The 25,020-nt window shown below is 63.6% G+C and overlaps 2 protein-coding genes across 2 annotated transcripts; one reads left to right on the plus strand and one right to left on the minus strand.

Moving 5' to 3' along the window:
• The first annotated feature begins 512 nt into the window (after positions 1 to 512).
• On the plus strand, positions 513 to 17,312 carry PAIP2B (poly(A) binding protein interacting protein 2B). The gene is made up of 4 exons (XM_082316280.1): positions 513 to 593; positions 9,848 to 10,002; positions 14,343 to 14,519; positions 15,410 to 17,312. The coding sequence occupies exons 2-4, from the start codon at positions 9,856 to 9,858 to the stop codon at positions 15,464 to 15,466; spliced, it is 381 nt and encodes a 126-aa protein (XP_082172406.1). The 5' UTR covers positions 513 to 593; positions 9,848 to 9,855; the 3' UTR covers positions 15,467 to 17,312.
• Positions 17,313 to 18,279: 967 nt separating this feature from the next.
• NAGK (N-acetylglucosamine kinase) lies at positions 18,280 to 21,342 on the minus strand. The gene is made up of 10 exons (XM_082315325.1): positions 21,296 to 21,342; positions 20,875 to 20,959; positions 20,560 to 20,658; positions 20,324 to 20,465; positions 20,116 to 20,226; positions 19,930 to 20,042; positions 19,138 to 19,225; positions 18,760 to 18,857; positions 18,598 to 18,676; positions 18,280 to 18,511 (listed from the first exon to the last, which is right to left on the minus strand). Exons 1-10 carry the CDS (start codon positions 21,322 to 21,324, stop codon positions 18,318 to 18,320), a joined length of 1,038 nt encoding a protein of 345 aa, XP_082171451.1. The 5' UTR covers positions 21,325 to 21,342; the 3' UTR covers positions 18,280 to 18,317.
• Positions 21,343 to 25,020: the final 3,678 nt, after the last annotated feature.

Consider the following 25,020-nt stretch of genomic DNA (forward strand, 5'->3'; position numbering starts at 1 on the left):
CACGGGGGGGGGCGGTGCTGGGTCCCGCCCTCCCCGGGCGCCCGGGGAATCCCCCGCCCCTATCGGTGTGTTTACATCAACGCGCCAATCAGCGGCTCCCTAGCAGCACTCTCGCTCGGGCGGTTTAGTGACGCCTCTTCCCATTGGGCGCGGCGCCCGCCAATCAGGCTGCCACCGAAGGGGGCGGGGTGATGTGGTTATTTACCTGTTGCTGGCCACGCCCACCCCACCGCCGTCCCGCCTGTCTGACCCCACGTGGGGGACGCGTGCCCCCCCCTCCTTCGAGATTAACCAATCCGAAGGCTAGGAGGCGGATCCGCCTCTCCAATCAGAGGGGCGGCAGAGAGGGTGGGACTTAGAAGCAGGAGTGGCAGCAGAGCGGTGGAATAGCGACACTCTCGCACTCCCCTCCGCCCAACCAGAGGGCGGGCAGGGCGGGGACGCGTGGCGGGTCTGACCAATGGGATGCGAGGTGCGGAGCGGGTGGGCGTGTCCCCGCCGCTTGGGGCGGGTGGCAGCGGCGGCGGCGGCGGCGGCGGCGGTAGCGGAGGGCGGGCGCCCGCGGAGCGGCACCGGCCCGGCCCGGCCTGCAGGTACGGAGACACGGCCGGAGCTCCGGGACAAGCCCGGAGCGCGGGCCCCACCGACCCCCGGCAGCCTGCGGGCCTCTGGGAGCGACCACCGGGGGCGGGGGGGGTGGGGGGGGGGGTCGGTCGGTCTGGCGGGCCTCCGGTGGGCGCAGGCCGGGTAGGCCTCAGCTAGGCCCGGCTTGAATTCAAGCCCCGTTGGGCGATGCTGGAAGGCCCCGATCGCGCTTCGCACCTCTGTCAGCGCGACTGAACTGGTCCTCAGGCCAGCGGGGTCGGTGGCACGCTCCCATCGCCTCGAAGAGGCGATGGGAGCGTGCCACCGACCCCGCTGGCCCACGGTGCAAGGACTGACTGCATCCCCAGAGCACACGGTGGGACAGCCACAGCGATCCCACACGCCGCCGTCTCTCCAGAGGGACCCCCAAGGGGACACGGCCTAGCCAGCCCCCGCTTTGTCCCCTTTAGATATTTTTGACGAAGCGCCGGCTCTTCAGGTTTGAGCCTGGCGTGCAGCGACAAGTCAGGACAGACAGGAGCATCGCGGGCAGGTAGGGAAGCTGCTTTCCGCCTCTGAGGCGGTGGCTGTTTGACAGCTCCGTGTCGCTTCGGAGTACGGCCGGTCCGGATCCTTGTTCCTCCGTTAGCCTTGGCCGTAGAGGTCGCAGAAAAGCCTGCACGAAGCCCTCGGTTGTGTTCATTCGCTTCTTAATAGCTCGAGACAAAAAAAAAGGCGTGCTACAATCTGGCGTTGAAAACGTCCACGTTTCCTTTCTGTGCAAAAAAAGCCAGCGGTTTTTCCCTCTGAAGAGCTCCTGAGCTGAGGGGACAGCCCTCGTGCAGGCTGAGCAAGGAAGAGCCAGGCGTGTGTGCGCGCTGTATCCGAGATGCACACGTGTCCTTGCGGGATCCCCCGCTTACTTACTTGAGACGGGCAGAAAACACCGGCCGTGTGCAGGCGGACAGCGTATCGGAGCGCTCTGTTAGAGGGAGCTGGAACCCCCTGTAAACTTTCAGACTTTTGTTCTGGAAGCGAGCGGCCGAGGAGCCGAGCAGGCTCGTTCCCCTCCCCTGAAGCAGCAGTTTGTTTTCCCCTCATCTGGGGCCGGCCGCGGGATGGTGAAGCGAGACCCTCGGCTGTTCGCCTCTGGGTCATCCATCACCCGCCAGGCTGGGCTGGCCAGTCCCCGGAGCTGTCAGCGCGCCAGCCCTTTCCCCGGTGTTAATTTGATCCACGCCGGTGTTGTCAACAGCCAAAATCCAGCTGGCAGCCGCCAGGCAGCCTGCCCAGCACCCGCTCTTGGTTGGTGTTGACAGGGGACGTTTCGTCAGGTTTTTGGTGGCCTGGAGAAGGGTGCCGAGCCCCGGCAGCTGTGACCGTGCTGCCGTCCGAGGGAGGGAGCAGCAGGAGCCAGCGCGGTCCAGCCGCCGAGGTGCAGCCCCGAGCTCCCGAAACGCGGCTCAGATCGCCACGTCTGCCGCGCTTCGCTTCCCCGTCCCCGCTCAGAGCGAAAGCGATGGTGCGGCGGGCCCGCGTCCAGCGCCAGGACGCGCGAAGCCCGAGGTGCGAGTACAAAGCGCACGCTGCGAGGTGCCCAGAACGGTGCCTCCGTGTCGGGCCTCCGGCACAAACCGAGATAAAGCTGCTCCTGCAAACCCGGAGAGCCCTGGCGAAGCGTTCAGTTTGCTGCCCTGATCTCCGTTTCCAGCCGCTGCTGCAGAAATTGCACCGCTGGCTTTTTGTGCTCTCGGTTCTTCCCTCTGCCCGCAGCCGGGCAGGCAGGGAGCGCCGTCCCTGCCGTGGATGTCCCTGCGCGGGAAGCTCGCGGCGCGTCCGTGGGCAGAGCGTCTCCCGGCTCCAATCCGGAGGCTTCTCCTCCCAGAGCAGAAGTGGCCGCGACTGCCCGGGGAGCTGGAAGGTGCTGCTTGATGGATGCTCTGTCTTTAAAGTTTCTGTTATCAGTTCCCTTAAAGAAATTACAGAATATTGCTGCCCGCGGGCTCACGTCGCCGTGTCGCCGCTGCAGTGTGTTGCGGCGTTAATCCTGGTGAGCAGCAGGACCCGTTCGTGAGCTGTCAAGTGCAGAACGTGTCGTCTTTTCCTGAGATTAAAAGTAGCTCAATGAAGAGCAGTGTTTAGGATGAATTTGAAATTAGGTTTCTAAGCGTTTCTTGGACACGGCTCAAGAGCGCGTTCGATGTTTCTGGTGGTTTCAAAGTGACGGCGGGGGGGGGGATCTGGCGGCACTTTGTGCCTGAGCAAAGCGGGGATTGTTCTTGTGGATGCAGATTAAAATAGTGCAGGATGAGATTATCCCCCAGATCAGAGATGGAAATAGGATGCGGTTCCTCAGCAACTGAGAGATCTGAAAATGGAAAGCTCCACATCTGCTGCATGCTGTGAGCAGGGACTGGCACCCCCCCAGTAGCCCACTAAGCGCTAGAAGGGAGCACCAGGAGTCCAGCCTAACATTAGAAGTCCAGACCAACTTGGAAGACTTAACTAATTACAGAGGGCTGAAGACAGCGGGGAGCGCCGGGTGACTCCCAGAGGTCTGCAGCAGCTCGCCAGCTCAGCGCTTCAGCGTCGGTGGTAGGGAATAAAACCTGAAGCACCAGTATAATAGGAAGGAGAAGCCTGGGGAAAAAACATACTTGAAAGACGTCTCAGGGTGGTGGTAGAGCGTGGGCTGGGCCTGAGCCGGATTGCAGCCTTGCAGAAAAAGCCAGACCCAGTCACGCCGGGTTCCCCGGTGAGACCCAGCTGGAAGCAGAGAGGAGGGAACATCGCAAGTGCCATGCGGGGCAGCTGGCAACGCTCACGGCTGCCGGAAAAATCTACAGGGCTGGGAGATAAAAAGTGCAGCTTGGGACTCCGAGGTGCAGAGAGCTTATCTGCAAACAGAGATTAGAGCAAGGTAATCGCTACGTTTACTGTGCGAGGCGCAGGTGGCCGGGAGGAGAAGCTCGTGGAAGGAGCCAGGGCGTTGGAAGCGGGGCTGAACCAGATCGACCTGTGGCGTGCAAGAAGCACGTGCGCGAGCTGAAATGGGAGAATCCAGATGCTTGGGAAATTAGGCTAACGAGTTGCCCTTCTCTAATTGCCGCTTCGGAGGAGTTGAGAGGTGGCCTGCAAAAACGTCCGGCCCTCTCCTCCCCTCCTTGCCCCAGCGCTGCCTGGGCACGGATCAGCCCTGGGCTTCTGGTCAAGGACTTCAAACCAATTTGCTCACGCTCCAGTATGCCGCTTCTGCGGGAAGCGTTTCTGCACTGGTTGAGGGGGGGAAAGATAGTGGCTTTCTTTTTGTGAATGCTCTACAAGTTGAAATGTGAGTGTTGTTAAACCCAACGCGCGGCTGGGATGAGGGTGCAGCAGCGCAGGCTTGGGGATGCAGCACTAACCTCTCGCCTTCCCCCGTGCTGCCAGCCCTCGCGAACCTCGCCGTGCTCCCAAGCGCTGGCAGGGCGGTGGGGAAGGAGAGGAGCCGTGAAAGTGCACGGAGAAAAAAGAAGGGTTTGGGTTTGTTTTTTCTGAGGTCTGGGTTGCGCTGGGTGGGTTTTCCTGCTGAACGACCAGCCCGTCTGCAAACACAATGATTCCCAAAGCTATTTATAGAGCTGGGAGCCCTGGCCGGCCAGCCTCCTCCATCACGTAACCCGGCGCTCCCCGCCGAAGCAGCCTCCGCCGAGGTTTTGGCTCTGGCCACGCCAACCCGGGAGGGTAAGGAGGACCATATGTCCCTCGCCTTGAGCCAAGAGCCTCGAGCCAAGCGCGCAGCTGCGCTCCGTTCTCCCGTCTGGTGCTGACTCGTTAACTCTTTGGGGGCGAAGGGGAGGAACGTGGCTCGTGCCGCGCTCGGCGTAAGAGAGGGACGCTCTCACAGGGGCAGAAACCGGCCAGAAGCGGGACTCGTGAAGGGTCTTGCCTCCCGGGAGCTCCTCAGCCCTGCTGTGACTAACCCTGCTTTGTTCTGCTGTGTGCTATCCTCCTGAATTAGGTAAGGAAATGGTCTGAAGGCCTGCCTGGAAAGAGCAGATAACCATATGTGTAATTCTGGGGTATCGAAGTGCGTTATCCAGATTGTTAGTAACTCGCCATGCCTTACGCTGCTCCGTCGCAGGAGCCTGAAGCGTTCCTGCGCGTCCGCTCTGCTCCCAGGACGGCTCATTCCAACCACAGTGCGATCTCGCTGTCTGCTGCCTCTCGTCCTTACCCCTCTCCTCCCGAGGGAGGGTGCCGCAGCCCGCCGACCCGCTCGAGGCGGACGTGCGGCGCTGCCTGCCTGCCATTCCCTCCGCACGTGGCTCACCGCTGGAAAAATGCTTGCCTGCGAGATCGGCTTGCTTCCCTGCTGCCCCGGCCGCATCGCCCTGCGTTATCTCCTTCTCTGCATCAGGCTCTCGCCTCCTGCGCTCCTCTGGCAGCACGGCGGGTACCTGCGCCTTCGCGCTTGCTGTCCTCTCGCTCCTCTGTCTCAGCCTGGCCTCCCTCGGGGTTAGCCACCCTCTTTTACACCACGCTTGGGTGCTGCCTGCTCTAAGGAGTCCTTCCCCACCTCCTGCAGAGTCGGTCCACGAAGTTTCTGCCCTTCTTGCATCAAATATCTCAACGCGGTGACAAGGGGACCTTGCTCTTGCTCTGCTTCGTCATTCCAAGGAGCAGGAGCCGAGTGGGACGAGGCGGCGGTGGGACGAGGCAGCCCGCTTGGCCTCACAGCGCCTGCCCTGAAGCAAGGGCAGCGCGTCTCACGCAGCACAACCCGCCCGCCTCGGCGGGGTTTGCACCAGCGCGGTGCAGGCAGGATGGGACCGCAGCTGCAGAAGTGCAGGCAGAGGAGGCAGGGAAGTGGGCAGAGGGCGGGCAGCTGCGGTACCCGTCCGCTGCTGCCAAAGGGATCAGGCGAGGGGCTGGGGGCAGAGGGAGCAGACCTGCCCCCGGCAGCGCTGAGCTGCCGTCGCATCCGCTGGCTCCAGCATCGTGCCTCCTGCTTCTCCCCCTCGGCTTCGAAGGGCAGGTAACGCTCACAGCCCTGCAGCGAGCTCTGCGGCAGGGCCAGACGATGCCCAGCCTCGTGCCTGGACCACGGTGCCGTCTCTGCACCGCAGCACGGGCGCTGAGACACGTCCGCACAGACACGTGGACCTTTCCTCCAAAAAAAGTCCATCCTCTTTAGACGCCGGCGGCGGCGGGACGGTGGTATGGTGTTGGCATCTTCCTGCGCGAGCCACGCTGATTAGTTTGTCCTCAGATGTCTCGGTCGCTTGTGCTAATTTGCCTCGATGACTATTTCCAGGCTAATGAGCCAGGACCGCCTGGTAGCCCCAGCTGGGGTCAGGTCCCGGGAAATCTGTAGCCTTGAAGCGTCGTGCCTTTAAGCATCGCCCAAATAGGGGCTGAATTTCTGTTTCCCAGCTCATGGTGTCCAGTACCTTTTCCAAAGGAAACCCGCCTTGCCAGGCGGCTGTTCCAGCCCCAGTGACGATGATGATGTTTGTAAAGACTGGCAGGGACCTCCCGGGCCGCCTCCCTGCCTCGCAGGCAGCCGCACCGCGTAGCTCCTCGGGATTTGCCGTGCTCCGGCTCGGGACGTGCAGCTCTCGGGAGGTGGTGTGTGTGCTCTGGGTGTGTTTTCTGAGCTCTCAGTCCCCAGGTTGAAGATTACTTTTCTTTTTTTTTAAATCTACTTAATTTTCCAGGGGAAAGGAAAAACAAATCCAAGAAGCCTTCATTATAAGAAAGCAGATTTTTTAATTTATTTTAGTTTTAATGGGGAGCCATGGCTCAGAGCAGTAAGCTTGCTGCAACGTCTGAGCAATACATCAAAATTACCCTGGCTCGGTGCGTACTTGGTAGAGCGTCAACAGGCTGACAGTTGCAGCGCTGCTCCGGTGACTCAGATAAATAACACGCGGACCAAAACGTACATCGAGCCTGGCTCGGCCAGACTGGAAAATGCACCCTTGGAAGGCGCTTTTCCAGGTGGGGATGGCTCCGCAGGGCCGGGGCTGCTGCGAGGGACTGCTGGCACGCCCCGAGCGCCGGCTGATGGGGGAAACTGTGACCTTTGGTCCTTCGGACCCTGCTGTGAAAAATGGGAGATAAAAAAAACCCACTTTGCTCAGGATTTTGGGTTTTTGTCCCTTTTGTGTTTGGGCTACTGAAGCGGTACATCACATAGGTTGCTCCTGTGCCGTCGCCGCCCGTGCACGTACCCCGGCCCCTGGGTCTCTTCGTGCCGTACTGGCCAGCACCGACAGGAGATTTGGGTGCCTGTCTTCCTCTGTGGTGAGTGTTTTCACCCAGAATATTCCCAGTGGATGAGCAGGCTGTTTCCCCCAGCAAAGTGTAGGTGCATCGCTCTGCAGAAGGGCTTCTGTCTCGCTCCGTGACGCTTAAATGTCCGTGCTGGCCTCTCCAAGCCGGGGGTCCTGGGCTCTCCGTCTGCCCCTTAGGGGCTGGTGGAAGCTAAAATCGGGAAGCCGAGCTCAGCCGGCGTCCCCGGACCCTGCCCGCCCCATGGGAGCCCTTCGGTTCGCTCGGGGCACCGAAGTGGGACGTGTGGATGGCCGAGGGGCTGCGGGCTCTGCGCGGTGGTCGGGATGCTGGCAGCGCTCAGGGCTGCCCTGCCATTACGATCTGTTTGCGCTGAGAGCTGCCGCCTTTGCTGCTCCCCATCCGCCTGAAAAACCTGTCCTGCCCACGGGAACCGCCATGAAAGTCCTGCTGCTGCGTTTTAAACCTGGGAGGGAAACGAGACACAAGCCATCCTTTCATGTCTCTGCTCCCAAACCGCAGCACGTCGCCCTCCTCTCCGTGCCAGGCCAGCCGCCCTCCTCTGCCTCTCCTCCTCCCGCAGCTCCCCACGGCCGTGCCGCGGGTCCCGGCTCACCCACAGCAAACGCTCGGGGAAAACCCTGTTCAGAAAGAGCTGCGAAGCTCTGCCGAGAGCCGGCACCACGGGAGCAAGGTCTCGTTGCAGCCAGATTAGTAAGGAGTGTGCAGTCTGGGGAGGGAGACGAAGGTTAAAAAAACACACAAAAAGTAAAATTAATTGCAAAAACCTTCCCTCCTCTCTCGTGCTGCTTCTCCAGCTAAACTGTTCTCTGCAGCGGCTGGTACGGAGCCGCCGGACCAGCACAGGCACCTCGCTCGGTCCCTGGCCAGCAGCTGCCTGATCTGCAGGAGGGCTTTCGGCTTGACCCAGCACCCATCCTGCCTGTCTGCACAGGGGACCCGGCTCTGGGCGCTGTACGTAAGCAGTGAACCCCGCCGGCTCCTCCAAACTCGTGCGTCCTTGAGCTGCGGGCTCTGCCTGTGCAAACATCTGCGCCGGCGGCGAGAGAAGCAGGCAGGGAAGGAGGGAGGGCTCCCCCGTCCAAACCTTTCGTGCCTTTTCGCTTGCTTTGCAGCTCTGTTCCCCCGTCCCTGCGACTCTCCCCTGCCAGACTGGAGCTGTCTGCCGTCAGTAAGTCTCGCTGATCACGGGAGAGCTGCTGTGTTGGCTTTGGCACGGGTGAAGTGTCTGTGCTTGGTTCGGAGCCTTTCTTGCTTCTCCGCGGATAACAAAGGCCGCTTCAGCGTGGCCTGGTGCCGTGTCCCAAGGCTGCAGGCAGCCTGAGGACGTTGCTGCTCTTCCTTTTCCCTTTTTTTTCCCCTTTTTTCTTTGCCCGGGAGCAGCTGCGTTAAAGCCGTGCCGCTCTTGGGGACCCAAAAGTGTCAGTACACAGGGGCTGTGCGCCTTTGCTATCGGCGGGGATGCTTTTCGGAGAGTAACGTGTGACAGCAGTCGTGTATTTGTCTGTGTTTCGGATTCCTCCCAAAAATAAGAATAATCTGGTTGGGCTCTAGAGCAGGCTGCGTTTAACGGGGAGCGTGGGATCCCCGCTCCCGGGTGACCGGAGCGGCTGCTGGGGTGCAGAGCTGAGGGCAGCTGTGACTGGGGTGGAGACAGAAGGGCCGGGGCTCCGGCGGGGTGTTGCTCTCACAGCCCTGTGGGGGCTCTCAGAGGTCGTCTAATTTGTCTTCGTGGTCCTAAAGCAGGACTCGCCGCACCTGGCCCACCCTGCTGCCCATCACTAACTCTTCCCTGAAACTTTTGGGGAGCGGCTTGTCCCCCCGCAAAGGGCATTAGTTCCCATCATCGCTAGTGGTCTCCCCGGCCTCATTCCCCCCGCCAAATCCGATTGCTGCTGCTGCAAAACCCCTCTGTATCTCCAAGGACAAAAGGCTGATTTTCCTGCAGCCTCCCTCTGTACCTAAAGGGCTGCTGTGCCAGGCTCTCCTCCTCCTCGAGGCCAACCTGCATCCCAAGAAGTCGCCTTTTCCAGCCCCGGCTCAGCCGGGACGCGCTCCAGTTCATCCCTGTGCCCCAGTGCTGTGCTGCAGCTGGGCGCAGCTCAGCTCCAGATAAAGCCTTTACCAGGGGAGAGTAAAACCTACAGCCAGCGTGTCATTACGTGATGTTTGGACGTTTTTCAGCAGGGTTGTGCTGGCCTCAGTCCGCGTTTCGCTATTCCATAGGATTTTGCTACTAAATTATTGTCTCATTTATCCGTCTGGGCGTCCTTCGCTCCGTCTGCTCCAGGGAGCCTTTCGGAAGGCGAGGTTTGGGACTCCCTGAGGTTTGTCTTGCTTCAAGCCATGCTCCTGGGACTCTGAATGCCTGCTTTAATAAAAAAAGCAGCCTTCATGTCGTAAACCAACAGGCTTTTGCGAAAGGCCCTCTAAAAATAAAGAAATTACAGCAGAGAGAAAGGGACGCGAACTGGCGCGCGTATGTTCTACCCCAAAAAATTCAGTATTTTGGGGTAGGGGGCAATCTGCTTCCGTGGTGGTGGCGCGTTGACTGCCGGGATAACCCAGTTGTGGCCTTTTGGTGGGTTTAAACTAAACTGGATGGATGGGGTGTGGGGTGCTGGTGCCTGTCCAAGCCCTGTTCGCACCTTCTCCAGGTGAAGTCACCCCTTGCTCTAAATCCAGACCACGTACGTTCAGACTACCCCTGATGGGTCAAACCCATGAAAAATAAACGCTGCCACTGCCAGGGAGGTGTAGTGCTGCTTCCAGCGCTTTCAAGGAGAGGAGAGGAGTCGGGAATAGCGCCCTGCCTTGGAAAAAACAGCCTGGAAGCAGCAGGTTGTGCGGGGAGCCTGAGCTGTCACCCATCAGCACAGTGGAGAGCGTCCATCTGGGTGGCCGGCGTGGGCTGGGGGCACGGGGGTCCCCGGCGGCTCCCTCACCCCCTCGTTTCTCTTCCCAGAGTCAGTAATGATGAATGGCTCCGACCTCGCCAGTACGACGGCGTCCAGTCCCAAATCCAAAGAGGACCAAGTAGTGAACGGCCACGATGAAAAGGAAAACAACCCCTTTGCAGAGTACATGTGGATGGAGAACGAAGAAGACTTCAACAGACAGGTAAGACCAGGAGGGTGGTTGCCAGCTCTGCATTTCTGCGGCTAAAATTGAGGCGAGGGTAGAGGAGAGGGAAAGGTGTGCTTTGATGGGCACCGTGAAGCGCGCGTGAGTCACAGCCGGCGCGGGCCCTGCACGGAGATGGCGGCTCAAGGGAAGAGTCACCCTGTTTACATTGGATCTGCCTGTAAGGACATGGATAGAGTCGGAAAAAAAAAACTCGCGATGCTTTTGACCCCCTCAGATCTTTCTCAGAGGGACAGTGACAGCACCGTCATCTTCTCCTGTGCTTTGCTGCGATAGCAGAGACCTTCGCTTTCCACATGCTCAGCTGGAAGGAGAGGACCAGCATAAAAATCAGTGCTCAAAATTTGAGAGCGTTCGTAGCCTGGCTGGCTCAGCAATGAGTTCTTGCAGTTAGCCCCTCTCGTTTCGGGTAGAAGTCTCCGTTTCAGTGAAGCGGTCCCAAATACGCTTGGAGTGGCCAGATCGCTTGGTAGGAGCCCTGGCCGCTAGATGCTGTGTCCTCAACGGCCAGCTAAGCTCTGGAGAGCTTCTGGTAGATCGTGGATTTGAACAGCTCTTGCTTGTGGAATAACGATGCGACCCCGCGAGCTGGAGCAGAGGGAGCGGCCGCATAGCGTCCTCCTCGTGCTTCTGCTTTGGGTCTTCATCCAAATGCCGGGGCAGCAGGAGGCAGCAGGGACGGGCTTGCTGGAGGCTCGCTGGTCCCTCCTGCCATCATCCCAGCAGCTGGAGAGAAGTCACACAGCTTGAACTGGGCGAGGAAAGAGCTCGCCCCTTCAGCTGGCTGAGCTGTGCTACTGGCAGGACACCTGAAGTCTCCTGGACACTCGTCCCCTCCCTGAAACGTCCCCACGAGCGTGGCCAAGCACCAGGCTCCCATCACCGGGGTGTGGGGAGACCGGCAGGGAGGGACCTCTGGAGCTGCGGGCAGGCTGGGCGGAGGGATGTCACGTCCCCACCGCACCCCTGGTCACCAAAGGAGGATTTCATCAGCTTGACTGGTGTTCTCAGCAGAAAATCTCCATATGGTAATACTTAAGTCTTGTTCCCACAGGAGGAAACTGCAGCCGCCCGCTGACAGTAACTCCCGGTGAGTCTGCAGCAGCGGCCTCGCGCCGCCCCGCATCACGTTAGCAATTGTCAGCGGGCTGTGACTCAAAGCTTTTGTTTTATTTAATGACGTGATTAGGCAGCAGCCGGCCCCCACAAGCAGCTGTGCTGATGGAAATGTGCTAGATTAATTAGTTAATGTTTGTAAAGCGCTGTCTCGATTAAAAGCCTGATGAAGGCAAAGCGCAAAGCAAACCATACCGCAGCTCCCTGCCGGAGGGAGCGTCCCGGGGCGGAGGAGCAGCCGAGGCAAGGCGGAGGGGAGCATGTGCGGGCGGAGGGAGATGGAGGAGGGGGGAAAATGCAGCCAAGACCTCAGGGCTTCCCTGTGTTGGGCACTGCGTCGCCGAGATACTCGCCCGTGCTTTCCTGGTCTGCCAGCCATGGCTTCTGCGCTTTGGCTCCTTAGCGCTGCCCTGGGAGCTCAGCCCTTCGCCCGGCTCCTGGTGAAACGCTGCTCGGGGGAAAACGGTTCATACAGAAGCTGGAGTCGCTCTTTAAGGGCTTTGAAGCCCATGTCTCTGCTGGCGGGGCACCGGCTGGGGTAGGGAGAGCTGTCCTGCGCCAGCGTCTCCGTCCGTCGGAAGGCAGCGCTCCTGGAAGGAGCCGTCCTCGGGCTGGCGTGGGTGCTCACAGGGCTCAGCTTGGGACGCTGCGCCTCGTGCCTCTCGTCCGGCTCTGCTCTGCTCCCCGGCCGGAGTCACTCCCGAGTGCCCCCAGGAGAGGATGAGACGCCGGTGATGGGGGCGCGGGGTGGGGGACAGCAGGCAGGTCCCTTTCAGTGGCGATGGTGGCTTCTGCCGCCTTCACATGTGCACCCCAGTGGCTTGGGGCTGCTGTGAGGCCTGGGGCTGAGTCTTCCCCCAGACCCGCTTTCTCTTCCATCTTCCTCAGCTCTCTGAAGCCACGCTGCTTCCCCGCTCCCCCCGCAAGCGTTCCTGCCGTCCGGGCACCGAGCAAGGGGAACAGGCAGGTGTTTGCAGAAACCCCCGAGCTTCTTGGCACAGTCCTCCCTTATTTATGCTAGCGACATTCCTTTTCCCATGGAGCCAGCACATCCCAGAGGGCAAAAAGGGAGTGGTGGGCTCTTGTTATGAGAAGAAACTGTGCCGACAGCAGGTGAGGTTGGTGCAGAAGGGCCTGGGGCGGGAGGTGACAGAGCTGCATTAAATAGCACAGGAAGCCAAAGAAGAGCCCTGAGCACACACTAAACCCTTTCCCTCCTGGTTCGGGTTGTCACGATGCAGTGCAAAGGAGCCGATGGTTGGTGGCTAGAGGGGTAGCAGGTAGGTACAGGTGCGAGCGTGTCCAGGATCTCTCCCTCCCTGTCCCCTGGTCCAGGCCCGACGTCATCACCGCGTCCCCGGCGCGCAGCCAGCGCTGGCACGGGCCCCAGTGGCCGGTTGCGTGCCCCGAAAAGGCTCTGGTGCGGGAAGGGAAACGGGGTGCTGCTGGGCTGCCGTCAGTACGGCGGCAGCGCCGAGGCTCGGAGGAGAGGGAACGTTCACCTGGGTTTGAAGTGCTGCGAGATGGCCAAAGCTCCGGGCTCGCGCCGCCCAGTGCCCTGTAGAGGCGCAGGATCCCAGGGCCGTCGCCGTCACCGTCCCTGCCGGGGCGAGCCAGCAGTCCTGGCGCGGGTTTTTCGTTAAATAACCCGTTTTCACATGCTAGTGCCAGCATGTAGTTTCAAGGACAGCCTCTGGACACCCAGCGATGGTATGGTTTGCTAGCGGTAAAGGAGATTTTCCCCTGCCCCAAACCAGTTTCTAAGGCTGGTGGAGCGCAGCAATCCAGGAGCTGAGGCTGGAGACAGCGTCCAAGGCTTGGTGACTGTGAGAGCTTTGCACGATCCCCGCAAGGAGTTTTCCTGCTTGTGATTTAAAATGTAGCAGGGCCTGGCTGTGAATAACCTGGAAACTGACAGCTCCGGAGGTTTACCAGGGTTACCTTCCCAAGCCGTTTCTGATGGGCAGGTCTCTAAAGGCCGCGCTGGGGCAGCGGGACCCCAGTAGCCCGCCGGTGGCAGGGGCTGCCGGCCCGTCCCCGGCTCAGGGGCTGCAGTACGGAGCGCGGTGGGTTGCAGAGCTCCCCTTTTCCCCCGCAGGAAGCCAGTTTCGGTTGTAGTTTCTGCTTTCCGGTGAAATGGAAGCTTTTCAGAGCATTTTGTGTTTCGTGGATTCACTCAGCCCTCTTGGACTCAATAACAGCTGCTCAAAATCGTGCTGTTCGCTGGCTCTCGCCCTGTCTGCTCATTTTCTGGCGGCCACGTGCCTCTTTAGCAGGAGGCCGCCGGCGGCGCGGGCTGCCCAGCTCGCTGCCTCGCTCGCTTTGCTCGAGTCAGCATCCAGAGAAAACCAGCCTGGAAGAGGGGAGCAGCCGGTGAACGCGACCCACTGGTGGTAACGCGCCTGCTGGAGGGGACCCCCGGCCCGTCTCTCCCGCCTGGCTTTGCCTGCGCTCCCCTGCGCCGGGAGCCCCAGCCGGGCCCCGTGGATTTCCTCGACCTCGGGAAGAGTTTTCCTGCGGTGGAGATGGCGTCATCCGTGGCGTGCTCGACGGGAGCCGACTGCCACCCTGCGTCGGTGCTTGCGGAGCACCGGTCTGCCGAGGGGGCTGAGCAGAGCCGGTTTAGCGAACCGGAGCAGCACGGGAAGCAAGAAAACAAAATACGGGCTGGCAGAGCTGCAGCATCGCTCTGCAGCAGAGGATCCGCACGACGATGCGCGCCCCTAGCACCGCTTCCCAGCTGTGATTTTATTCGCCATCCCGTTCATTTTGCAGCAAGCTCTGCTGGAGTCTGGCAGCCTGAAATCCTCTGCGTGCGCGGATGCGTCTGGATGTCCCGTAAATCCTATCCCGTTCCCGCCTGGATTCGCCCGGTGCCGTGAGCTTGCAGGCTGCATCTCCCCGCCCCGGCGGTCTGCTGCGGCCGGGAAGCAATGCCTGAGCACGGCTTTGCTCTGCTTAAAAGTTGCTGGGGTTTGTGCTCTTGCACTTCGCGGCGTTGGCTACAGGCGAGTCGACAAAGCCGTGTTCATCGGGGTTTAAAATACAGCTCTGGCTCTGCTGCAGTGTTTCTGAGGCACGGACCGGTACCCAGGTGAGGTAGGCGCGCTGCAGGCTCGGCTCTTACCAGGTGGGGACAGCGTATGGAAAACACCAAGATGCCTCGTTTGTTCCTGCGACTAACGGCTGTGTTTGGGCAGGTGGAGGAGGAGCTGCAGGAGCAGGAGTTTCTCGACCGCTGCTTCCAGGAGATGCTGGAGGAAGAAGACCAGGACTGGTTCATTCCATCGCGCGACCTGCCCCAGGGCATGGGGCAGCTGCAGCAGCAGCTGAACGGGCTCTCCGTTGGCGACGGCCACAGTTCAGAGGACATTCTGGTAAGGGCCTCGGAGAACGCGCTGCGAGGTCTGGCGAAGAGCAGAGCGCTTGTCCTGGGAAGCCGGGGGGATTTCCATGGGGGTGTCCTTACTGGCAGCGGGCCGTCGGCGCAAGGGCTGGTGATAACGCACCGGCGCCGCCGCCTTTTGAAGTTTTCTGCAAGGCTATTTGTTTTAGCCACGTATCCTAAAGACAAAAGTATCCGGCTTTGCAGAACTCACTTTCCACAAGTCGTGGGACAGCGCTGCCGCTTGCACGTGGGCTGGGCTCTGCTCCCAGAGCGAGCCGGGACCTTTCTTGCCTTTTGGGCAGAGCTGGGGTGTCCTGGCAGGCTGGCGAGGTACGGGAGGCCCCTGTGCTGAGCACCCCCAGCCTATATGGACATTTAGAGTGGTGAAAACCACTGGGCGAGCAGCAGCGTTAAGGCAATGCCTGTTTTCACCCCTGAAAGCAGGAACATGCCGCAGGGCTGCAGGGACCAGCGCGGCGGGGGCTGTTCTGGCCCAGCCCTGCTGACCGTGCTCAGGCTGAGCTGCTTCACCTCCCTGCTTTCCCGTGCCTGGGGATAAAACCGCCGCTCGCACCTCGCAGCGCAGCCCCCCGCAGCCCTGCGCCGAAGCAGGAGCAGGGAGGGACAGAGACAGCGCATTCTCCCGTGTTTTCCCCCCCAAAAAACCCAGCCTGGGAGTAGCTGCTTTCGAGCTGGCGCTTGTTCAGCAGCGACTGGAGTGCTGCGGGTGCCTGCAGGGACACGAGGGCCCGGGCAGCCGCTCAGCACGGCCGAACGCCCGTGACGGCATCCTCGGCGAGCGGCTGCCGGGTGCGGGTCCGCGGGGGGTGCCGGTGAATGGACCACTGATGGGCCCCCGCCTTCCCTCCTCTCTTCCAGAGCAAAAGCAACTTAAATCCAGATGCCAAGGAGTTTGTGCCCGGCGTGAAGTACTGACCGTCAAGGCAGGCTTCGGACAGACTGTGTCCCTGCTCCGGCGGAAGGTGGCGGGGGAAGGAGGGAGGGGACCGGCCCCCGGCTGGACTCTGCGCCGTAGCGGAGTTGCTGCATCGTGGCGAAATCTTGCTCTACGCTTCAAGTACCTTTTTTTTTTTCCTTTATTTTTTTTTTCTTTTTTTTAAACTCTTCCTTTGTATCGTCTATCACCTGTTTTTTGGGCAGTTTTTGCTTCCTAGGACTTGCGGCCCTTAGGTCTGCCCTGGAGTCCAGCACTCCCCCTGCTTCAGAGGCCCGTTTCGATGCGTGCTTCAAACCTGCTAGTGGAAAAGTCATGTTTTCTTGTTCAAGTAGAATTTGTAGGGATCCCCCTGCCCGCCCGCTCCCTCCCCAGAGGCAGCGAGCCTGGGCCAGGAGCCACGCTGGCTTTCCCTCTTTCCGTTAAACAGGATTTCTTTCGCTAAAGGCAAAGTGAAGTGTAACAAGACCGTAAACCCGAAATTCCTCCAAGCAGCAGCCTGCCCCAGCTCTCCGGTAGGTGCTGAACACTAACTCATACGCTTCTCCATCCGAGTCCTCCCTGCGTAATCGGTTGCGGGAGCTCTTTGGGGAGAGCAGGCCCGTCAGACATCACCCCAGCTGCCCTTCCCGAGGGAAGGCCTGCTCCTACAAACACTTCTCCTTCAGGAATTCCCCCTCTGCCAACTCTTGAGCTTATCCAGCACTACGAGCTGCGGCTCTGAGGCATCCCTACCTTCATTTCTCATTGAAATAAATCCAAGAAAAGCTGAATAGAGCCCTGAGGAGCACCCAGAGACGTAGACAGAGGTGGTGATGGGCAGCGTTTTGCGGCCGTTGGTGAGCAGCATCCGTGCCTGGCGGGTGAGCTGGCTCCTGGGGACTCCTTCCCCATCGGCAGGAGCTGGCCAGGCTTCACCTCCCCGAACCGCGGCCCTGGGCGCTGCTGGTGTTTTAAATCGTGTGCGCAGTGGGCTCCTTCGGAGAGCCAGGGTCAGAAATCCGCACCCAGAGGAAGCAGGAGCTTCTCAGCAAGGGGCATAGCCTAACGATTAAAATAGTTACTGGCTCTAGTAACGTTGGGGCTGAGTTCCTGCTCATCCGTGTAAATCTCACCTCCCGGGTGCGTTACTTCCAGTGTTCCCTTTACTTACACGGAGTAGTTAATGGAGGGGGATTACAGATCCCTGCGGGGTTCACAGAGATGGAAGCTAATGGCCACTCAATAGCCGAGGGCTTGCTCCTTCTCCATTAGCTCGGCACAGCGAGGCCGGCGGCCGCGGCTCCTGCTGCCGGCGCCCATCGGCGAGCTCAGCGAGACGGCCCGGGGTTATCGGACCACGAACACTAATGGCGAGCGGAGGTCTGAGCCGATTTAACTCGGCTGCTCTCCGTGCAGTCCGCTCCGTAACTCAACAGAGCTCCCGTCTCCCGCTGCCCATCTTAAAACCAGCACTAAACCCTGACACCACCGCAGCTGGAGCCGGCAGCCTGTTGAAGGTGCCCCCCTTAAACACCGCTGCCCGGAGGTGCTGGTTTGGGGTGCGTTCTCGTTCCCCGGTACAGCCCGTGCCTCCGGCGCCTGCGCGGCCGCCGCCGGGGCCGGAGCTCCGGCTGCGCCCAGGGCTTTGCAGGACGTGCTCCGGGGCGCGGGGACGGGCAGCTGTACGCTGGGCAAACTTCTTTTGTAGCGGTAGCGCGGTTTTTTCCCCTTTCCCCTTTCTCTGGTTTCTATTTGATTTCTTACAAACAAAAAAACAAACCCACCCCCCCCTCCGACGTGCTGTAAATTTCAGACAATGCGTTATTAAAAATAAACTTTTTTTGGAACTGAGCGGTGCAGAAGTCTTGCCTGGCGAAGGGGTGAGCTCTCTGTTCCGCACCAGCTCCTCTGGTGTCTCAGTCCCGGCGGGAAGCTCCCGGAGGATCCCGTTCCCTCCGCTGCGGAGCCGGGGCAGCGCTGGCTTCCAGCATCCTCTGCCGGAGGCGGGGGCTCCGGTGGAGCTGGCTGGGCAGAGCCTGAAACGGCTGGCGGAGGAAACAGCTCCGGTTTACGCCTGGTCGGGAACTTGGCACCGAGAAAATCAAATTAAAAAAAAAAAATTTGAGAGCCAGGGGCGAGGATTCGCAGCAGCGAGGCCGCCTTCGGGTTTGTGCTCGAGGCCAGGCGCAGCTCCTCGCTGCTCACTGCAAACGCAAGAAGCGAAAAAGGGCTTTTCTTTTTCCCTTTTTCCTCTTAAACGAAGAGCAGCCCCAAGGAAGCTGCTTGACCGCAGGCGGGCGGGCCCAGCCCCGGCCTTCCCCTTCGCTGGGGCCGCCGCACGCCGTCGGCACCCGGCGGCATCGAGTCCTTCCTCCTGCTCGCCCATCCTCGCCCTCGCTCCCTTCTCCCCAGCTGGCAGGAGGTACCCGTGCGTGCCCCTATTCACGCCCAAAGGCATCCTCCTTCCTCCTCCTCCTCTTCTTCCTCCTCCCTCCTGTTCTGCTTGGGTCCAGCTGCCCCCTGCGTGCCAGACCCTGGCCCAGAGCCGCGGCCGCTGCAGCCCATCCTCGGGCACCGAAAGAGGAACCTTCCCCGTCCGTTTTTCTCCGTTTTCCAGCAGCCCCGCCACGGCTCGGAGCTCTCCCCACCCAGCGAGGCTGCGCCGGGGCCGGTTCCTCTCCCCGGGGCCACCAAGCCACGCTCCCGGCCCCCCGCTGCCCCGTCGCCCCCGCGCCAGCCCCCAGCCCGTTTCCCTTCGGGCGGTGCAACCTTTTTATTGCCAAATTACAAAACCCATTCACCCAAACCCCCGCCGCCGCCTGCGGAGGGTCCCGCCGTCCCGGGGGGGGGTCACGGCTGGAAGACGTGGGTGTAGAAGACGTCCACGTTGCCGGCGTAGTCCAAGGGCAGGGCCTGGCCGATGCTCCTGGCGCCCAAGCGGGCCCCCCCCAGCGCCGAGGAGCGCTTCAGCTTCAGGAGGCTGAACCGGGAGAAGACGTGGCCGGGGGTCTCCTCCCGCGCCTGCGCCAGCACGCGGATGAACCCTGGGGGGGACACACACACACACACGCGGGGTTGGGGTCGCCGGGGACTGCGGGACCCCCCCAGCCGCCCCCATCCCTCCGCTCACCCGCCCGCATCCGCTGCCAGCTGTTCCAGACGGAGCCCACGCAGACGATGGGCAGCCCCAGCTCCCCCAGGAACAGGCTCTGCAGGGGTGGGGGGCAGCGGGTGAGAGCCGGGACCCCCCCCGGCCCCGCGCACCCCCTGCCCCGGCCCCAGCGACTCTCACCCTGTCGATTTTGGGCAGCACGGCGACGACGTGGCGAGCCAGGACCTCGCCGGCCTTGGTGAAGATGTGGCAGCAGAGCGGGTCCCCAGCTTGGGCGCCTGGGTACGGGGTGGGGGGGAGTGGGACGGGGACCCGGGACCCCCCTGCACCCGCTGGGGCTGGCACCCGGCCCCCGCAGGCCGGGCTGGGCTGTGGGGGAGCAGCACGTCCCCCCGACGAGGGCGGAGGGTGCTCGGGGCGAAGGGTGCGCCGGGGGCAGAGATCAGGTCCGGGGAGGCGTCACGGGGAGGGACGGCAAAGGGGTGACAGTCCCCGGGTGGGGACGAGGGTGGCAGGGACCCAGGGATGGGCTCCCCCCCCGGGAAGGGGCTCCCCTACCCTCCGCCAGCTTCTGGCAAAAGCCCGCAAACTTGGACTTCTCGAAGGTGCGGTAGAGATGCGTCAGGAGGCCCATCCTGTCGGAGATCTGCAGCGGGGGAACCCACCCGTGAGCCCCGCATCCCGCCTGCCAGCACGGGGGACCCCCCCGGGACCCCCCCATCCAGCCCGGGGTCCCTGGGTACTGCTGTCCTGGTGTGCAGCCTCAGCATCCCCCAGACCCCGCCATCACGGTGTACAGCCCGGAGCCCCCCTGGGACCCCAACACACAGCCCAGAGCCCCCCCAGACCCCAGCACACAGCTCAGAGCCCCCCTGGGACCCCAACACACAGCCCAGAGCCCCCCCAGACCCCAACACACAGCCCAGAGCCCCCCTGGGACCCCAACACACAGCCCGGAGCCCCCCCAGACCCCAGCACACAGCTCAGAGCCCCCCTGGGACCCCAACACACAGCCCGGAGCCCCCCCAGACCCCAACACACAGCCCAGAGCCCCCCTGGGACCCCAACACACAGCCCGGAGCCCCCCCAGACCCCAACACACAGCCCGGAGCCCCCCTGGGACCCCAACACACAGCCCGGAGCCCCCCCAGACCCCAACACACAGCCCGGAGCCCCCCTGGGACCCCAACACACAGCCCGGAGCCCCCCCAGACCCCAACACACAGCCCAGAGCCCCCGTGGGACCCTAACACACAGCTCAGAACTGCCCTGGAACCCCAATACACAGCCCAGAGCCCCCCCAGACCCCGGCACACAGCCCGGAGCCCCCCCGAGCCCCCCCAGCAGCACCTGGAAGTAGTCGAACATGGCCTGCTTGACGTAGCCGACGTCGTGGGGCGGCACCTCCAGGTTGTCCATGCAGTCGAACACCATCTTCACGGCCTGATGCGCGATCCAGTACGCTGCGGAGGGAGCGGGGAGCCGGCTGAGCCCCCCCCGGGGCCCCCCACCGCCCCCCGGCCCCGCCGGCCCCACCTGAGCCTTCGTCGCCCATCATGTGTCCCCAGCCGCCGCAGCCCGTCTCCGACCCGTCGGGGTTGATGAGTTTGCAGTTGGAGCCGGTACCCGAGATCAGGACGATGCCACCTGCGGAGAGGGGGACAACGCGGTCGCCCCCCCCCCCCCCCCCCCCGGACACCGGGACGTCCCCCTCGCCGTCACCCCGGGGCCAGCTGTCCCCTACCGTGGTCGGTGGCGGTGGCCATGGCCCCGACAGCGTCGGTGGTGATGTAGTAACTCTGGCTCAGGTGGGGGAAGCGTCGGCGCAGCTCCTCCGTCAGCTTGCCGATGGCGTCCTTCTGGTCACCCCCGCTCAGGGACAGCCCCTGTCCCGCACCGCAGGGTCCCCGTCACCCCCGGGCGGGGGGACACGGAGCCGGAGCAGCCGCGGGGAGGACGCTGGGGAGACGGGGGGCTCACCAGCGAGCGGAGGGGGACGTGGGGGTCGGCCCCGGCTTTGCCCTTGGCCTCGCTGACCATCCGCTCGATCCTCTCCAGGCACTTCTCGGAGCCGATGAGCTGGGAGCCGCGGGGGGGACGCGCTAAAGCCCCCGCACCCACCCCGGGCCCCATCCCCGGGGGGGGGGGGTCCTCGTGCGGCCGAAAGCTTCGAGCTGCCGGCGACGCCCCGGCACCTTCTGCGGTGGCTTCGTCACCGGTGGGGACAACCAGGGCCACCCCCCCCCCCCGTGTCGTGCGTGTGCCCCCCCCCCGGGCTGGTGTCCCCCGCCTCACCCAGTGATTCGTGCAGGGTCCCTCCGTCTCGGCCAGGATCCGGCCATCTTCGGAGACCACCACCGCCCTGGAGTGGGTGCCCCCGCTGCGGAGAGGGGGGGGACGCTGCCAGCGCTACCCCACCCCCCCCTCCATCCCCAGGGTTTGGGGAGAGGGGGGGACAGACCCTCTGCATCCCCCTGGGGGGGGGCAACAAGGATGGGGGGCCCTGGGGGGGGGGCTGCTGACCCCCCCATCCTCTCCCATTGACCTGCAGCGGGCGGGGGGCGGGGGGCCGGGGGGGGCAGGAGCCGGTCGGGGGGGGGGACCCCCCCCGACCGGCTCCTGCCCCCCCCGGCCCCCCCCCCGCCCAGGCTGGCGGGGATCGGGGTGCGGAGCCCCGCGGGGACCCCCCCCCACCCGCGACGCGACCCCTCCTCACCCTTCCACGCCGCCGAAGAGCGACGCCATCGCCGCCGGGACACGCCCCGCCCTGCCCCTGGCCACGCCCCGCGGCCCCGCCCCTCCCCCTTAGCCCCGCCCCCGCCTCCGCCCGCCCCGGGTCCCTGTGCCGCCCCGCTGAAGCGCTGTGGGCTGGGGACCGGGGCGGGCGAGGGCTGGTTGCCCGGGGGCCACGGGGGTCTTAGCGCGGGACACGGCCCGGCGTGCCCACCCGGGGCACAGCCCCACGCACCTGCCCGCGGCACAGCCCCCCCCTTCCACGATATAGCCCCCCGCCACGCACCCACCCGGGACACAGCCCCACGCACCCACCCTCCCCCCCCCCCGCCCAGGCACCCCCTGGGATCTTGCAAAAAGGGAGGGGGTCCCACGGGGACCAGCCCCTGCGTGGGCGGGGGGTGCCCCACTCCAGCCCCCCCAGTCCCGGCAGACTCGTCTGTGGGCCAGGAGCCACCACGGCACCGGGGTCCCCCTCTGTCCCCAAAGCCACATCCCCCCCGTGGGGGACACAGGGCCTGGGGTCCCCCCGCCGTGCGTGGCCCCCCCTTCCCCTCATTAGAGCATCGCTAACGAGCACGGCAGCGGCTGTCGGCCCCCAGCGCGGCAGCTGGGCCCCTCCTCGGGCGCCGCGGCCCCTTCCGCGGGTGACGGTGGGTGACGGTGGGTGACGGTGGGTGACAGCGGGTGACAGGCGCTGCGCCCCGCCAGTGTCCCCGTGCCGGAGGGTGAGATGGGGGCGATGGATGGAGAGGGGGGCGGCGGTGGGGGGGCGGAGGGGATGGAGGGGAGGCCAGATGTGGGTGGATGGATGGGGAAGATGGAGGGGCAGAGGGATGAAGAGGATGGATGGAGTGGCTGGAGAGGCGGATGGCTGAGCAGAGGGGTGGGTGGGGAAGACGGAGGGGCAGAGGGACAAGGCAGAGGTGCAGGGGGATGAAGAGGATGGATGGATGGATGGATGGAGGGAGGGAGGGAGGGATGGATGGATGGAGGGATGGATGGAGCAGACGGAGAGGCAGAGGGATGAAGAGGACGGATGGATTGATAAGATAGAAGGGCAGAGGGATGAAGAGGATGATGGGGTGGATGGAGTGGATGGAGAGGTGGATGGCTGAGCAGAGGGGTGGGTGGGTGGATGGAGAAGATGGAGGGGCAGAGGGACAAGGCAGAGGTGCAGGTGGATGAAGAGGATGGATGGAAGGATGGATAAGATAGAAGGGCAGAGGGATGAAGAGGATGGATGGAGTGGATGGAGAGGCAGATGGCTGAGCAGATGGGTGGGTGGGGAAGATGGAGGGGCAGATGGACAAGGCAGAGGTGCAGGGGGATGAAGAGGATGGATGGATGGATGGAGAGGCGGATGGCTGAGCAGATGGATGGATGGATGGATGGAGATGGAGGGGCAGGTGGATGAAGAGGACGGGTGGATGGAGGGGTGGATGAATGGATGGATGGATGGGCATACCAGAATGGAAAGAGGAGGTGGGGGATGACGGGGCAGGCAGGAGGAGGTGAGAAAGGGGATGTCACAAGGTGGGGATGACGACGGGACAGTGACTGGGTGGAGGGGAGAGGTGGCCCAGCGTGGGCGGGGGGCTGGTTCCAGCCCGGCAGGACAGACCAGGCCACCGCGCGTGTGGCCCAGCGGCATCGCCGCTGCCGGGGGTTCCCTGGCCCCGGGGTGCTGGGACGGGGACACCAGCGGAGCAGCCGGCCCGGGGCTGGGGGCAGCTCCCCCCACCCCACAGACTCCAGCCCTGCCAGGGCCCCCTGTGCTGTGGGGCGCAGGGTGAGACGTGCAGAGCCCCGGGGCTGGGGGTGCCCCGTGACCCCAGGGTGCTGCGGAGGCTCCCGCCGGGATGGGGGCCCTGGCCACCCGGCTCTGCATGGCTCGGGGGGATCCGCACCCTTCCCAAGCGTTTTGCGGGGTGGGCAGCCCCGGGGGGCTGCGGCTGGGACCCCCCAGGGCCAACGCCGGACACAGGGAGCACCGAGGGCACAGGGGAGCCCCCAAAAAGTCCCCAGCTGCCCCAAAGATGGGGTGGAGCGGAGCGGCAGGGGAAGGGTTAAGCTGCAATGTGTGTGTGTGTGTGTGTGCAGCCCCTGAGCCCACCGCCCTCATGCCCTCATTAAGTCCTGGTGGCACCAGGCTGTCTGGGGACAGCGGGGACAGGGGACCGGGGTCCGGACCCGCTGCCTTTGTCTCAACTTGTGGCAAAGTTTGAGCGGAGCCGGCGGCGGCTGCCGAGCTGCGGGTGAGTCCGTGGGGCCGTGGCGTGTGTCCCACGGGGCCCGTGGGACGGGGCAGCGGTGTCCCCGCGTGGGCTGGGTGTCCCTGCGTGGGCTGGATGTCACCCTCGGCGCCAGGGAGCCGGTGGGGTGATGCCGGCAGCACCCCGACTGCATCCCGCCACCCCACGCGGGGACGGGGACTGGGGGCAGCGGTCCCCAGGACCACCCGGCCCCGGCCCCAAGCCTGTCCCCACCCCAGCAGCGGCGGCTGCCTCCATCTCGCATCCGACTAGGACAAGAGGTGGCACCGGCCGGACCAAAGCCCGGGCGCATGGGGAGCGTGTGGGCCCTGCTCCGGCTCGGGGTAAGATACGGCGATTTGGGGTTTGCAGACAAACGGGCAGCAAATCCCCCCGGTGCCTCTGCCATGCCCCTCCACAGACCCCCAGAAATGGGGTGCGGGAGCCAGGAATGCTCCAGGGGACCCCGGGCATCCCTGGGTGGCTCCGGCCCCGAAGCCGCCGTGGGTCCCGGACGGCCGTGGGGAGGGCGAGCGAGGGCACTGGGGCGGAGAGAGGACGTCGGCGTGCGGGGACGTGGGCTCAGCCCCACTTCGTTAGCTCGGGCTCAGCCCCGCTTCGTCAGCTCGAGCATCCCGTGGGCACCGGGGTCGCCCGCTACCGTGCAGGACCCAGCTCGGGAGGCAGAGGAGGGAGAGGTGGGAGGAAGGCCCCGCCATGGTGGCGGGGAGCGGTTCCATTCTGCTCTGCCGCCCTCGGCGCCGATGTGGAAGCACCGATCTTGGAGGGGCTGAGATGTATTTCGGGGGTCCGGATCCATCCCACTGCTGGTGGGTTGGGAAATGGGCCGTGGCGGTGGGTGGGCTGGGTGCAGTGCTGAGCTGGGGGCCAGAGCCGGCGCCGGGTCCATCCCGGGGACACCCTGCGTGGAGGAAGACTCCGGTGAGACGCGAAATGGGGCTGGGGGTGGCTGTGGGACGCGGTCAGCAGTCGGCGGCTGCCCAGCTCCGGGGGGCTGCAGAGGGGCTGGCCGCTGCCCTGCAGCCGGACAGCCCTCGGGGCCGGATTTGGGGTGACCTGGGAGCGTCCACCCCAAACAGCCGACTGCTCGAAGCCGTCCCCATCCCGGCGCAGCGGTGCCGCGGCTGCGGTGCCCCCCGGTTCGGTCCGATGCGGCACAAGGCCACCTCTGTGCCACCGGCGCCGGGAGCAGCGGGACGAGGCAGCGGCCAGGAGAGCTCTGGGAGAGCAGAACCGCGGATATGCAGGTGAAGCGGGGCCCGTCCGTCCGTCTGTCCTTCCTTGCACCCAGCCACCTTCCTCCGGCTCTGTAACCCCTCTCCATTCCCAGAGGTAGTGTCTGTGCGGTAGGTGCTGTGTCTGTCCCACTGCCCATCCCCATGGTGTCCACCCATCTGTCTGTCTGTCCATTCATCCACCTACCCATCCATCC

Source organism: Platalea leucorodia, assembly GCF_965183815.1.
Source record: "Platalea leucorodia genome assembly, chromosome: 6".
Taxonomy (NCBI): Eukaryota; Metazoa; Chordata; class Aves; order Pelecaniformes; family Threskiornithidae; genus Platalea; species Platalea leucorodia.

What these genes read in the sequence shown, in the direction of transcription:
- PAIP2B (XM_082316280.1), top strand. Translation starts at nt 9,856, where the DNA reads ATGATGAATGGCTCCGACCTCGCCAGTACGACGGCGTCCAGTCCCAAA. An exon ending in AAGAAGACTTCAACAGACAG is followed by an intron (nt 10,003 to 14,342) that starts GTAAGACCAGGA and finishes GTGTTTGGGCAG; the next exon opens with GTGGAGGAGGAGCTGCAGGA. An exon ending in ACAGTTCAGAGGACATTCTG is followed by an intron (nt 14,520 to 15,409) that starts GTAAGGGCCTCG and finishes CCTCTCTTCCAG; the next exon opens with AGCAAAAGCAACTTAAATCC.
- NAGK (XM_082315325.1), bottom strand. Translation starts at nt 21,324, where the DNA reads ATGGCGTCGCTCTTCGGCGGCGTGGAAGG. An exon ending in CCATGTTCGACTACTTCCAG is followed by an intron (nt 19,226 to 19,929) that starts GTGCTGCTGGGG and finishes CCCCCGCTGCAG; the next exon opens with ATCTCCGACAGGATGGGCCT. An exon ending in TTGCCAGAAGCTGGCGGAGG is followed by an intron (nt 18,858 to 19,137) that starts GTAGGGGAGCCC and finishes CCCCGTACCCAG; the next exon opens with GCGCCCAAGCTGGGGACCCG.